The following is a 14876-nucleotide window of genomic DNA, read 5'->3' as shown; positions in this document are numbered from 1 at the left end:
CTGTTTCCTTTTCAGCTGCTGCTCTTCAGCTTTGTTCTTACCAGTTGCACACAATAGAATGTGTTGCTTTGTTTTGATTAAAACAGTGGCTTTCTTACTTTGGAGAAGTTACGAATGTGAGTGGGAGGCCTCCTGCTGTCAGGCCTGCACAATGCTTTAAAATGCCCCTTAAAACATCTGGAGAGTCAGTTCAGATAACTTTTTCCCCAGAACATCATGGTGTCAGAATTAAATGAGGACGGCTCCCTTTGCCTTGAGGATGCTGTCACAAGCACAGAAATGATTTTTTCCCCCTTCTGTATTACAATAGCTGCACCTTACTTTAAAGCATTGTCTGTGTTTTCTATTCAAATGTCAGTAATTGTGATTCAAAAAGAGAGAATGTCACCTTTTTATTCAAAATAAGGTTCAGGTTTTAGAACTTAATCACAGATGATACTCTCATTCTGAATGACGCCTTGAAACAAACTCCAAATATTCCTGGGGCTTTAAAAGCATTTCTAGGGTTATATTAACAGTATTAAATGGTCTGCCATGGTTTCCTTTTGGATCATGTAACCACCTAGTTTTGGGATGATTTTAAAGAAGAAAGCTTAATTTGTGTCTGCAGATCTGCAGGGTCTCAAAAAGTGGCCTCAGGGTTTCTATTTTAGAAAATATGCCACATGGTGATATATCTTTAAGCAAATTTTTATGAAATGACTAATCAGATACCTACCTAAAGAACAGGGCTCCTAAATTCACCACTTTCTTCTCCCTGTGGTATTTTGCTGGCATCCTTTTATACCTGAATAATTCCTGTGTATGAAGTGTATGAAGATACTTCTTGAGTGCCCGCCCTGGCCGTGGTTAACTTGTATGGATAACTTGTCACCAGTCATTGTCACCAGGCCGATCTCTATATGCGGCCATGACCCTAGTTTTGAATGTTCATCAGAAGTCCCCCGTTTCTGTGGGGCTCCTAGTCTCAATGACAAGGGAATCCTCTCTCTGATGTGGGCATACCTCCTGCTTTTCAGCCGCACTGAGTTGTTATGTTTCCCTTCAAGTTCCCCTCGGCCAAGTTCATGTCATCTTATATGACTTCACCATACATAATAACAAAAAGATGACAGGCATCCAAAAGAATGATGACAGCAATGGATTATAATATATTGAATAAAATTTTTGAAAAATCTACTTCCACAGTGATACTTAAAAAAGAGAGAGATAGAGAAGGAGAGGATTCTTCTTCTTTTTTTTTTTTACAGAAGAGCACTGGTAATAAATGTAGGATGATGAACCTTAAAACTTCCATTTTGTAACTCCTTGAATAATAACCGAATAATCAGTTGATGCTGAAAGCATTAGATGAAGGGTTGTTGGCCAATGGGCTAGTTGCGCCAACTCAAAGTATCCCACTATGGTTTATTATTAATGACAAAGGGAAGAATGTGCCCTTACAATGAAGATGTCTGGCAGTCACACTTTAAATGGCCAAGGAGCATGGCACGACGTATCTTCTGGTTTGATGCACTGGGAGAGACACAGAATGCCCTTTGCAGTGTTCTTGCAGAAATGTTGACCTGAATCGAATCCTGACAATACAGGCAGATGAATCCAGACAACTGGCCTGGGCTCCTTCAAGGAATTGGTGTCATAAAGAACAGAGGAAAGTGGGGGAGCAGATCTTGGTGGTGTAGGAGGTGAGGTTGGGAGGACTAATGCGTATGTGCAATGAATAAAATTTTGATTGCATTCTGAGTTTAAAAAAATTCTATAAAGGACATTTTTATTGGAATGTGGGCTATAGGTTGGACAATGTCATTAAATTCATGGTTTTTATTTTTTGGTGGGGGGGGAGGTGTAATGGTGTAGTTATATAGAATGTCCCTGTTTTCGGGAGATAACATGCTGAAGTATTTAAGGTATGAAGTATCATCATATCTATAAACTTCTTTTGGATGGTTTGGCCAAAAGGAAATGTGTCGTATATACTTACATATATAGAGATGGGGTGGGTGTGGCAAGCTGCTTATAGTTGGTAAATCTTGGTAAGATGTATAGGGGTATTATTGGAAAGACAAATGGAAAGTGACTCTACTTGTCCATTGAACATTTTTAAAATAAAAAATATTTAAAAAGAGGTGATGACACATGGTGTTTTCAGGATGGTCTTAAACAGCTGGATTGCTGAATATTTGCTTTTAATCGTGGTGGTGCCATGTATTTGACACGATGCGATTGAATTTGCACAAGGAGATATCAATAATCCCATTGGGTACTCAGAGACAGAGCCATGTGTGGGTGGTATAAGTTGACTAAGGGTCATTAGACACAGGCCCAGGACTAGAACGCAGGCTTTCCGTTCCAACACCCAGAGTCCTTTTAGTGTGGCTTATCACAGGTGCAGCCTGGACTCTTGCCATCCTTTGCCAGGCATTCTTTTCCTGAGAATTAGTTGCCATGACCTTTCCTTTTTTTTTTGTGGAGTCCAGACGTGAATCAAAGTTGTCTCTTTTTTGAGACTGGTATGACCAGTCATCTAGAATATTTTAAAGGTGGTGTAGCCAAAGCCTGCTCGCTCAGGGGGTTCATTTCCAGGTGGCCTCTTGAGGAGATTTAATGAAAAGCCAAAGTGGCTATAAAGGGACATAAGAGTATAATGCATAGTTTTAGCATTAGCCCCCCTGAGCTTCTCCAGCATCAAGTGAAGTGTTTTGTTTTCATTAAATGAGCTCACAGTTGATAAAGATTTGGGTGAGGGGAGGGCAGGAAAGGTTCCACAAAAAGCCATATCTCAAATACTACTACTAATGATGACAGAAGGCCTGCTTTCATTCTTTTCTAATTAGGGAGTTGAACTTTATAGCTGAGAAAATAAGGCTTTCCTCTTTAAGTGTAATACCCTTTTTCCAACAGGGCTCTCCGCAGGGTCCTTCACTTACAGAAGGGCCCATTCAGCTGAGAACAAGTGCCAAGCAAATGACTAATCACTCCCCTTCCAGATGAAGGGCTGAGAGTGAGGAGGGGGATGGAAGTACAGTGCCCCCTGGGCCCACTAGGAGAGATGAATCTGCAATCCTCATTAACTTCAGAGGTGGGGCAATTATGCCCTGCTGGTAGGCACTATTCTTCTTAAAATCATAACTAACATAAATTAATGGCCCCATAATAAAAAATACCGTGCTGCTCTCATGTGCACATGCTGAAATGTGATGAGTGAAAGGAATCTGTGGTTGTTCCTTGAGTTTGGTGGGGTGCTCCAGTCTGGGGAGCTGACAGGGGGCTGTGGATCATCCCAATATTTGTTTTCTTCTTGATCGTTCTCCACATCTTCTGTCTTTTCATTCATTCCATTTCCACTTCATTCTTCTGGCTGTACATTTACCTGGGACAGGTATCCTTTGGGTCCTGATTATTTTTAGATTTAGGTCAAATTCGAAGTCTTGGATATTTGTGATCTTTGAATAAAGGCTACTCTATTGGGTGGTTTCTTTTTATCACTTTTGTCAGAGTTACTTCTAAGCTTTTACTCCTTTATTCCAGCATTCAAGACTCAGCAAGCCATTGTCCCCTCCACCCCTGCCATTTAGCTAAACCTATTTCCTGTTTCTTAAGCTGGGTGTGTACTCCCCAATCAGTAAGACATATCCTGTTGTCCTCTTTCCCACAGCCATGCTTTTGCTCATGATGTCCTTTCACTTAAACTACTCACTCCCCTTTTCTCGGTGTATGGTACCATGTAATGGTTAAGACTGTGATTCTGGAGCCAGAAGGGTCTAAATCTTCACCCTGGGCAAATTACTTAATCTCAGAGTACCTTGGTTTCCTCATCTAAAAATCGTACTGATAGTCCCTACTTTATAGGGTTGCAGTGAAATGTAAATGAGTTTTAAAAAAAGTACTTAAAAACAGTGCAGGCCTTTACTAAGTGCTGTATAAATATTAGCTGCTATTATCACATTTACCCATACCAATGTTGCTGAAACTACAAGGTCTAACTCAAGTCTCAGCTCCACCGTGCAGCCTCCTCTGACTTATCCAGTCCAAGAGGACTTCTCCAAGACTTCTCATTTCTGCATAACATAAACTCTCACAGTGAATATCTACTGGTTTGTAATATTCTTTCATTATTTCAGGTTTGCCCCCATACTTTCTCTATTTCCTCATAATTGAGATTCTGAGCAACTTGGGAACATGAATTGTATATCTTTTGTGTTCTCACTAAAGACATAGGAAGACCCCAAATCCTAAGGTCTGTGGTACCTCCCCATGCCGTCTTTGCTCTGTCTCTGATGGGGAATGTGATAAATGAGTAGTTCTAGATACATGCATGGTGAGTTGGAAATACTTTATAAATAGAGCTGGAAGAGCTTTAGTGTGTGAGGGAAGTAGAGGAGCAGAAAGGCTGTAGAGAAGATTTTCTAGGATCTCCTATCTCTTTCCTATTGTTTAAGAGCTGCAAGTAAAGAATTTATCTTGAAAAAAAGATTTTTTTTTTTTTTTTTTGGTTGCTGCTCCGTATTCCTTTCACTACAGTACTCTGAGGTGGAGGCACATGGGCTATAGCTTTGTAACATGACAGTTATATGTGTGGAATTGTACCTACACAAAGTAAAAAGTACTATTCAAATGCAATGTACGGTGATACCAATATTAAAAATCCATGATATAAAAGAGAGTCCTCTGAGATGGTCTCTTCTCTTGCTTCACAACTATCTCCTCATTTTGGGGTCCTTCAATGCATGCTCTCTCTTTCTTTATGGGCAAGCTCATTTATTGACTCATTACAACCCTGCCATGGGCTGTAACCAAAGAGAGGGATATGGATGTGGGGAAAAGAATTGAGTATGGGTCACTGGACTTTGGAGATAAGTGAGACATGGTGCCCAGAAGCCTCCTTCTGAATGGTGGGGCGAAGGCGGGTGCCCGACGTGCGGACGGCAGGGGCCCCAGAGGGAAGGAAGTGAGGCAGATGAACAGTGAAGAGAATAGGTTGGGTTATCCTAGCACAGTGGCCTGCGAACTTTCTGTGTGTGTGAATCACTTGGGAACTCGCAGATTCCGAGTCAGTGGTTCTGAGTGCAGAGGGTCTGTGTGTCTAACCAGCTCTTGGCAGGTGCAGCAGATGCTGGTCCATGGGCCATACTTTGAACAGCAAGGCCTTAGGAGACAGCATGAAAGGGTAACCTGATGAGTGATCGTCAAGGGAAAAGACACTATTTTCAAGTATTAGGGATGTAGGGAATGGGTATAGATGGTACTCTTCAGAAGCAAAGTAAAAAAATCAGAGCAAGAGAGAGTAAGAGAGCGAATGCAGGGTCAATCGATCAACTATCCTACCTACTTGAAGAATATCTTTCCAAACTTCTCATTTGAAACTTGAAATTTCTGTGCTCTTTGAACCAGGGCATCCGTTTCCCTCCCAGCTTCAAAGTGTGCCATTGATGCAGTGAACAATTTCATCAGTTGGAAATTTGGTCACTGTCCATCCTCAGGGCCCGTCTGATTCATTTTAAACTGAATGGGTTGGTTGGTGGTTGTGTGAACACATGATCCAGCTGCAATCCCGCACAACTGCTCTCACCCTTAGCATTTTAGGTCGTAAAGAACGTTACCAGTGAATGAGGAACGTGGTTAAAGATGAGAAAGAGCTCACCTCAAACTAGAAGCGAGAATAGCAGGAGCCTGTATGGCAGAACGTGAATCTGGGAGTTTACTCACAGTGTTATGGATTCGTTATTCATCCCTTGAAAAGCATTTCCTGGTATGGTGGTTATGTGTAAGTTATCACAAATTTCCCTGGAGGAATAAAATAAGAAATATTTACTTTCCAAATTTTAGCTGCAAATAGGAAACTGTTACACATAGCAATCAGCCTCATACTTACAGAATGAAATTAAATTCAGAGGAGAAAATCTTTGTAACATCTGGAAGCTTTCGGATGCCTGTGTTACAGATGCTCCTGTGATTGGGGCGGGGGGGGGGGGGTGGGCAGAGAGTGAGTAAAAGGGACTGTTATTAAGGCATAAAGATAAGCGCAGTAGAAAGGCACTTTGCAAAGACTATTTTCACATTAAAAAAATATTGAGTTTGTCTTTATTGGTAGCACTTTTAGCTGTTGAAGATTGTCAGAACTTTAAAGCCCCTAACACTACAGAAGAAGTTGCTCTAAAGACTCCTGTTTAAAGATGTAGGGGCCGGAACTAAATTTTCAGGTCTTTTTCATTTATATTTGTGTTTCCAGCCTGTCTTTTCCTATTGTATCAATTGCATTTTTCTGTTGTATTCTATCCTATTTTTTGGTAATTTGCTCTTGATAGTTCTAGAAAGCATCCCTCTACTTTGGAATAGGTTTTAACTCAAACACTTTAGGAATATTAATCTCCATATGAGAAATCCATATCCCTCATTATTAAAAATCTTTCTTTCTTTAGCTACCTTGTGGTGCAGGAAGTTCTTCCTGATAACATACTGAAATCACTGAACACGCTTTTGGTTACTGGAGCTACTCAGGGCTCTTCTTCCTCCCACCTTTTATTTAAGCTTCAGGGAAGAGAGAAACTTCAGTGATAGGTTAAATTGGGACACAAAGTGGGACTCCTTCAGAGGAGTCCAGGCATCCAGATTTCCCCGAGCGGAGTTTTCAATTCCCCTGTGCGGGCCTGCAGAAACTGATAGGAACTTCCTCACACTCTGGTGACAACGGAAGGAAGCCAGGTCTCTCCTTGGGCTCCTTCTTACCTATAACCCCAGATCGCACTGAATCTTTGCCCTCTCTGTGGCTGGTGATGGCATTGTAACTCTGACAGCAATGTGTACTGGGGTTGGGGGACTATCACTTGTTTGAGGGGTGAAAATGCTATTTAATAGAGACAATGATTCTTAGATAACGAGGGACTGTAGTGGTCAAATTTGGTCCTGGGATTTTCTTATGTTTTCTTTCTTTTTTTTTTTTCCTTATGTTTTTCTGAAGTGGTTGACAACGCAGATGTTTATGTGTCCTGCACAGCCTTGGAGGCCTGGAAAAGCAGAACACCTGGTCTAGGAGCTATGCGGTGTTAGAGCTTTCAAAGGAGCTATCCTTGTGCAGCAGCAGCTCCTGTAGGTGGCCCCAGGGCAAGGCTGTACAGATGACACCAGACCCAGGGAGATGTCCTCCCTTCCCTCTGCAGGTTTGTTGTTTTTGTTTTTGTTTTTTTTTTAAGTGGTGGGGTTTGTGGACTCCCATCCTCTGGAGATTTTATGAAATTTAACTTATCAGGAAGAAAAGAGGACCTCTGTGTTAGAGGGTTTACACTTTTCTGTGTGAATAAGTGACTGCTTGACCGCTGAGAAGATCCATAGTGGTCCATAGTTTATAGATTGTATCAAGTTTCAGGAATTTTTGGTTTCGCTGGCAAGGCAATGAATCTGCTGGGTTCCCGTGGTACTCAACTTATAATTCTAACTAGTGGACTTAATAAGATTTAATGGGAAACAGAAAACAGTGATCTAGTTTATATGACACAGTGCCTACCTCAAGGCAATACTTAAAAAAGTTTTCACTTAATGCATAAAGGAACAAATGAGATGAAGGAATCAGTCATTCTTAACCAGGGGTGGGTGTCAAATCAGAATTGCCTCTCCTACTTTCACCTGTGCTCTGTCTGCATCACCAACCTCACCTTAGCGATTCTGATTTACCCCTTTTCAAGTGTCATGACCCCCCCCCCCACTCCCACTGTCAGTTTTGAAAGTCATTGCAAGGAGAGATATTCTGTTCATGTGCTTTCTGGAGAGTGAAAACGTTGGGAGCCAGTTATATGGATTCAGAAAGCACCCAGCCTGGTGGCTGACAAGAAATGCTGATTAAATTTTAATCCGAAGGCTGAGGACAGACGTGCAAATGATGCTAAGTATATAGTTAAAAAAATCTTCCCAATATTTTAATTGTTTTGATTTTCATCAGATACCCAGTTTCTGTCCCCAGTTGCTCAAAAAGGAAAAATCCTCACAGGTATTTTAACCGGGGAAGATTTCTAAATGCTCCAGGCTCGATGTACACCAGGTTTTTGGTGTTCTGGATCAGTCTGTAAAGAGAGAAGGAGCTGTTTTAAGAAATATGTATTGTTTGGAATGTACAAGACCATAGTTACCAAAACATGCTGGCTGAAAATGGCGTCAACAAAAATCAAGTGACTTTCATATGCTTGAGAGGAGCTCCTGAGAGCCTGGGGATAAAAACTGCATGTAAGAGCCATGTTTGGCCGAGGCAGGTGTAAACATCATAGCTGGGAGTCTGTTCTGTCCCACTCGGTGAGGCAGCACCAACTTCCAGGACTCCCGGCCAAGTAGACCCGGCTCCACCATGGAGCCTACACACTGAGGGTGATGGGAGATTCCACTCCCAGGTCAGATGAGCAAATTGGCCAGTCTCCCTTACAGGGAAACTGGTCTTCTACATACTGGGCTGGCAGCCACACTGACCAATGATCCAGACAGGCACTCAGTCTTTGGATCAGTCCAGGGCCTTCGATGTGGGGAGATTTTATGCCCACTGTATAGATAATTTGCTGTGTGATGATGCACGGCCTCCCACCGTCCCTGAGCTGGTGTGACCTTCTATAAATTGAGAATATTAATGTGCACTCTTCCTACCTCATAGGTTGGTATGTAGTGAGTAATAGAATAGGTAAAGATAATGTAGGAGGCAGGGCTTTGTAGAGTATAAAAGTACAGCCATGACTCCCAGTGGTGTGGTTGCCCTTCTCCCTACTTCTCCAGTGGCTTTGACCCTTTGAGAAGTAGCCACAGTTGCCCGTCTACTTTGGATCCAATAAAAGGCCAATAAATGCCTTTGGCTCTCTAACCCTATGCCGCAACCACCCGAAGAAATGATAATTACTCTTGTTCTATAGAGAAAATGTAGTGTATTGTTTAGTTGGAGGGGCTCTGGAGTCAGTTTGGTTTTACAACCTTGTTTTACTCATTGTGTGACCTTGGATACATCACTTAAAGCATAGTTTCTTCTTAGGGTAGTTTTTGAGAAGTAAATGCATGTTTCTGGCTCACAGTAAGGCTTTGACCAATGTTAACAATTATTATTATAGTTAATGAAATCAGGGGATTGAATGATTTATTTCTAGTCACACAGCTGAGAAGTGGCACAACTTGGAAGTGAACTCAGGTTTTTGGACTCCGAGTCTAGTGTTCGCTCCCCCTTACTATAGTTACCCACCACTGGTGCCTGTTTCCATCTTATATGTCCTTTTGATTGTTTAGAGGTAAGTGCTGTTTTGTTGTAGTTATTTTTACAACAACTTAGTCAAGCATTCCTGGGCCATGTAAGGCATTATATAGGTAGGGTGGAAGGAACTTTTACTTCTTAAAGAGCTTTTGGGGTCTGACCTTAAACTACTCTTCCATACATTCCCTCACTCAACAAACATTTATTAAGCACCTACATGTGCCAGGCATTGTTCTAGGTACTGGGGCTACAGCTGTGAACAGAGCGAGCCTGTATGGAGCTAACATCCTAGTCTCAGGACCTTCCTTGGGAAAAGTCCATGAACTTTCCCTTAGAGCATTTTATTTTTCTTTCTGTTGCATCATGAGCAATCTATTTATCATAAGCTGTTCTGGTGGTTCTCAGTATAAGCTGTGCTTCCTTATCACTTGGGCAGATTTCTAGGTCTGGAATAGTACTGTCATCTGTAATGGTGATGACCTCTCCCCTCCACTTCCCTCTCCCCCCCACCCCGAAATCCTACTTCACAGCCAAGTCTAGCCAAGTATAAATCTACATTTGATTACCCATTTTTTTGGATTTCCCCATAATCAGTTGGAGAGGGAGTCTCACCTCCCTGACTGTACTGTCATCTCCTGGGGAAGATTTATATTTTACCTCCTCTGTATTCCAGCAGCACTTGACCCTTGGTTGGACATGTGGCAGGTACTCACATACTTATCAATCAGTAATTCTCTTTAGATAATTGCTAATTGGACCGTTCATAGGGAGGCCTTGTGGTGTGGTGGGAGATGCACAAGTTCTGAAGAAAGACAGGCCGGGGTGGAATCTCAGCCCTGCCATTGTCTACGGTGCCACACTGGTCAAGTTACCGACCTCTCTGAGCCTCCATTCCTTCCCTTGAACAAAAGGGATAATTACCCCACTTTGCAGGGAAACTTTGAGGATTAACACAACCTCGAGGAAATAAATGCCAGGCACAAGTGTGCAGAAAATATTTGTTGCGGGGCGCCTGGGTGGCACAGCGGTTAAGCGTCTGCCTTCGGCTCAGGGCGTGATCCCGGTGTTACGGGATCGAGCCCCACATCAGGCTCTTCCGCTATGAGCCTGCTTCTTGCTCTCCCACTCCCCCTGCTTGTGTTCCCTCTCTCGCTGGCTGTCTCTCTCTGTCGAATAAATAAATAAAATCTTTAAAAAAAAAAAGAAGAAAATATTTGTTGCTAATATCCTTCCCTTTCCCTTAACTTTCAAAACTTCTGTGCAGGTGACATTTTTAGAAGCTCACGTCTCAGCCAATAAGGCAGCAGTAAGAAACCTGGTTTGGGAGTCTCACGACCCAATTCCTAGTCCCAGCTCTGGCACTGACTTGCTGTCTGACCTCAGGCAAGTCATTTAACCTCTTTGGGTCAGAGGTTCATTCTCTGAAAACTGAATCGAGCCAGTCTTCACCCACCTTTTTTTGTAAATTGGAGGAAAATGATAATTTGGAAAGGACCGTTTTTAGGAATCAATTCTAAAGCATCACAATAACAATAACAAACAGCATACACATGTCCAACCCAGGGTTTTATGTGGTAGATTTCCAAGAATCATTTAGTAAATAAATGAAGATGCCCTAACAGTCTCAATGAACTAATTCATGATCTCTCAGCTCCCTTTCAAATTTCCCCACTACCCCAGGTACTTCACACCCTCCCTTCCGTAAGGTAAAGAGCTACTTGGCAGGACTCCACAATGTCAATTTTAATTTCCAACTTTGTGTTGTGATGTTTCAGAGTTTATACAGCTCCCAGGGAGAAGCAGTTGTCACCATGGCAACCTTCAGGCCACTGCAGTGAGAGAAATTAGTGCCTGCCCAGGCCTAGTAATTGCTGTAGTCTTTTCCTCTTGGATTCCTAGCAGTGGATGCTTAATACAAATACTGAGTGGGCTCCAGCCAGCGAGGGTAATAGTGTACAGCAATAAACTATCTGTTAGCTGATGCTTACATTTCAGACAAATTGAGGAGGTTGTCAAAGGCATTAGCTTCTATCTTTTCCAGAGAATCACTTTGAGAGATTTCACTAGAGGAGAGAAAAGAAAAAAAAAGAAGAAACATGAAAGAAATGACCATGCATGCATCATAATAAGCTGTGTGGGACCTAACAACTGGGGGCTCCAGCGTGTCCTTTTAAAAAAGAAACAGGGATGCCTCACGTTGTCCTCACATCCTGAAGTGCTACCATCTCCCTTTAGGAGCATCGATAGGCGTCTATAACCCAGGGGCTGTTGATAATGCAGGTTTCAGTAACCCCTGTGTATGTGACAGGTTTTTTTTCTTGTTTATCTAAGGCTCAGAGTCACAGATTGTGAGATGTGGGCAAATCTTTTGAGAAAATCTAGTCAGATTCTCTTGTATTACAGCTTTGGAAATTGAGACTCTCCAGAGGAGAGGCAAAAAGTGCTTATGGGAAGGCTCAGGACCAGGATCTGGATGTCTGAATTCCCAACTCCCTCACTCTCGTGAGGATTTAATTTGGGTTGTATTCATTGTTTCGTAGCTCTTTCTCCTTTTCCCAAAATCCTGCTCTGAGGCAATTGCAAGGTGGTCAGCGTTCTTTCTGGGTTGTAACTGTCTATTTCTTTGACTATTTTTCTCTTTTGGCAAAATGAGGACAAGGAGTACATCCTGTTCACTTCTGAGTCTGTGGTGACTTCATATTGCCTGGTGCATAGAGTACGAATGAATGAATGGATTAGTGAGTGGAGTTTTTTTTTTTTTTTTTTTAAGATTTTATGTATTTATTTATTTTAGAGAGAGAGAGTGAACACTGGAAGGGGCAGCGGGAGAGGCAGAGAATCCCAAGCAGACTCTGTGCCTAGCATAGAGCCTGACGTGAGGCTTGATCTCACGACGCCGAGATCTCAACCTGAGGCGAAACCAGGAGTCGAATGCCCAACCAACTGAGCCATCCAGGCACCCCTGAATGGATTTTTTAAAAAATGGATTAAAAAAAAAAATAAACGTAAAGGAACAGCTTTGCCATATACCATCCCAGGCATGCAGGTAATGTCAATGTCACCCTAAAATCCCAACATAAGCTACCATTTGCTGCCAACTGAGAAAAAAGTCTCAAATTCGCAAATTGCACATTTGGGTGTTTCTAAGGTTAACATTCACTGAAGCCTTCAGACTTGAGAGCTTTAGCCCACAGAAAGGCTGAGCCTAAGGCAGGGAATGTCTGTTATGAACAACACAGTAATGGATTATTCCTGGACTGATTCATTTTATTTGTCCCTAATGGTTTGTTTCTTTAGCTGTGGCTGCTTTTCTCATGAGGAGGTCTAATGCATTAAAAGTTATCAAAACTCAACATTTCAACTTGAGAACAGAAGGAGAAGAGTTAGGTTCAAGGAAACTGACGTTTCTATAATTCTTAGGGAATGATTTTTAATATCCTCATTGCTTTCTAATACCCTGAAGAGCAATCAGAGTTTCCCCAAGGAGCTAGGATTGATGATGCAGCATCTTTAGAGACGTAGATTGGCTTCGAAAGCCCCGTGGATTGTTAAGATCAGAGACGCTCTCTAGGAACTGAACGACCTTTGAGGTCTTTTCACGTGGACTAACATTAAGGAGGATGCTGGAATACTGGACTCCTGAGAAAGTGCTCTCTCATGTATGGTGTCTTATTCCCTAGAGGCTGAGACCCAGGGAGAATGGATTGAAGTTACATCTGACACAAGTGTGAGATCGCGCTGTATCATTGGGTTGCTTTACACTTTTGATAAAGGCCTTTTATCAATACAGCTATAAATACTGTGTTTTTGTCATACACTTATTATATTTTAGATATAAAGATTATCTTCTGATGCACAATAAACCTCCAACACATTTTCTTCTGTGTGGGTGTTATCTAAAAATGTGACACAAGGGAATAACTGCTCTAGCAGAAAGAGAGTTTTTATGATTGCAATCTATTTTCTTTTCTACTTGAGAAGTTTATCATCACTTATCAGAATGCATTCAGTTCATTGAAGCAAGGTTAATTATCCAGAACTTAATGACTCTTGAAAATCATACTTTTCTTCAAAGGTCCCTAGATGTTATTTGTATTATAAAGATAAAAATATGGCGTTTCTTTAAGACAGTTTCTCTCCTAGAAAAACTATCCCTTTTCAACTATGTTTTCTCTTACAAAAATTGTATTATTCCAATTATGAATGTCTTTTGATATGCAGTATCTTACTTACATTTTTATGACCTCATTAAGTCCTCTGAAAGCTTGAGGTGGGATTAGTTTGATAGGGAGATAGGTGAGTGATCTAGAAAAGAAGAAAGGAAAGCCAAGAGTTTAATATTTAAGACTGGGTACCTTTAAAGTTCATGAATAAAATGTGTGTGTGTGTCTGTGCGCACACACACGCACGTGTGTCTATAGAGATGTGCCATGACTCACTCTTGGTCTTTATCAAAGAATATGTTATTTTGTAAGATCCTGAACTTTGGGCTCAGACATCTGGGTTCAAATCTCCACTCTCCTACCACCTGGCCAGGTGATCCTGAGGACGTTATGTAAGCCCTTCATTTCAGTTTCTTCATCTATAAAATTGGAATAATAACTCTTGCTTCACAGTGTTGTTAGATGATTCATCAAGATAAGCCACGTAAAGAACAGGGCTTGGCACCAAGTAAATAGTTGATAAATAGTTCTAGGGTGGCCCCATAGGCCTGGTTGGGAAGATGGAAAAGAAACTGTCTGGGGTTAAGTGGAGAAGTGACTGGTGACAATACAATTGGAAGCCAGGCGGGCAGGAGAAAGGAAGATTCACTAGGAACATGTTCCTATTTTGACCCATCCCATCTTCCCCAGACAGGCTATTTCAGTATCTTCCCAACCGACCACTTGGCTGCTATGGTAGCTCAATCACATGGGTGTCTCATGCCATTTTGGAGGAACGTCTACAGAGCATTTCCTTCAGGCGCTCACGTATATTCAAAGGAACAATCTGAGTGTTCTTGAGACAAAAGTTACGCATTACGTAAAAGTTGAGAAAAGAGCAATTACTCAGCAATAGCAAAAGCGGAACAGGGTGATGTACACCCGCTAAAGGACAGGGATGAATGTTCAACCAGCATTTATCAAGCATCTACAGGTTCAGGGTTTTGGAGCAAGCACTGGCAGAGAGGCGGGGAGTGGACGAGGACATTTCAGGTGGGAAGTGAGTATCAGGAATATGAGAGTAGAGGTGGGAGACGCTGCCTTGCTTTTCACCTGTCTACAAAGCAGACTGTCTTGGTTGCCGGAAAAGAACACCTTCGGCCTCAGAAGTGTATTTGAATCAGGCAGATGTCTTACGGTCTCAGTAGGGACTTGCTACTGGCGTAAGGTGCTATGCGAGCTGTGCACACCCGCCTATAACCTTATTTTATCCACTCAACAATGGTGTGAGGTGGGTATTTCCCTTTGATAGCAGCAGAAGAGGATCACAAAGAGATTCAGTAGCCTGAACAAAGTAACATGACCAAGCAGACTGAGTCCAAATGTTCTTTCCATGGTGCGATATTGGGCCAAAGTATGCGATTCCTCACCCAGTCTCTTTCTCCTCCCACCCCAAACTTTATTGAGGAATAATGACAAATATAATTGTATATACTTAAAGTGTATGGTGTGGGGATTTGATA

The 14876-nt window shown here is 42.0% G+C and overlaps 1 protein-coding gene across 1 annotated transcript in view; it reads right to left on the bottom strand.

Annotated features, from left to right (window-relative positions):
• Positions 1–14876, bottom strand: part of LHCGR (luteinizing hormone/choriogonadotropin receptor) — a 52720-nt gene that overhangs the window by 20905 nt on the left and 16939 nt on the right. Inside the window, exons 2-6 of the mRNA XM_040623493.1 lie at positions 13445–13516; positions 11200–11274; positions 7980–8054; positions 5873–5947; positions 5707–5784 (exon numbers count right to left, since the gene is read on the bottom strand). Of these exons, the coding sequence (XP_040479427.1) occupies positions 5707–5784; positions 5873–5947; positions 7980–8054; positions 11200–11274; positions 13445–13516 (375 nt within the window). The remainder of the gene's footprint in view (positions 1–5706; positions 5785–5872; positions 5948–7979; positions 8055–11199; positions 11275–13444; positions 13517–14876) is intronic.

This window comes from Ursus maritimus, unplaced genomic scaffold (assembly GCF_017311325.1).
Source record: "Ursus maritimus isolate PB19 unplaced genomic scaffold, ASM1731132v1 scaffold_6, whole genome shotgun sequence".
Classification (NCBI taxonomy): domain Eukaryota; kingdom Metazoa; phylum Chordata; class Mammalia; order Carnivora; family Ursidae; genus Ursus; species Ursus maritimus.
This window is presented reverse-complemented; position numbering and strand designations above follow the sequence as displayed.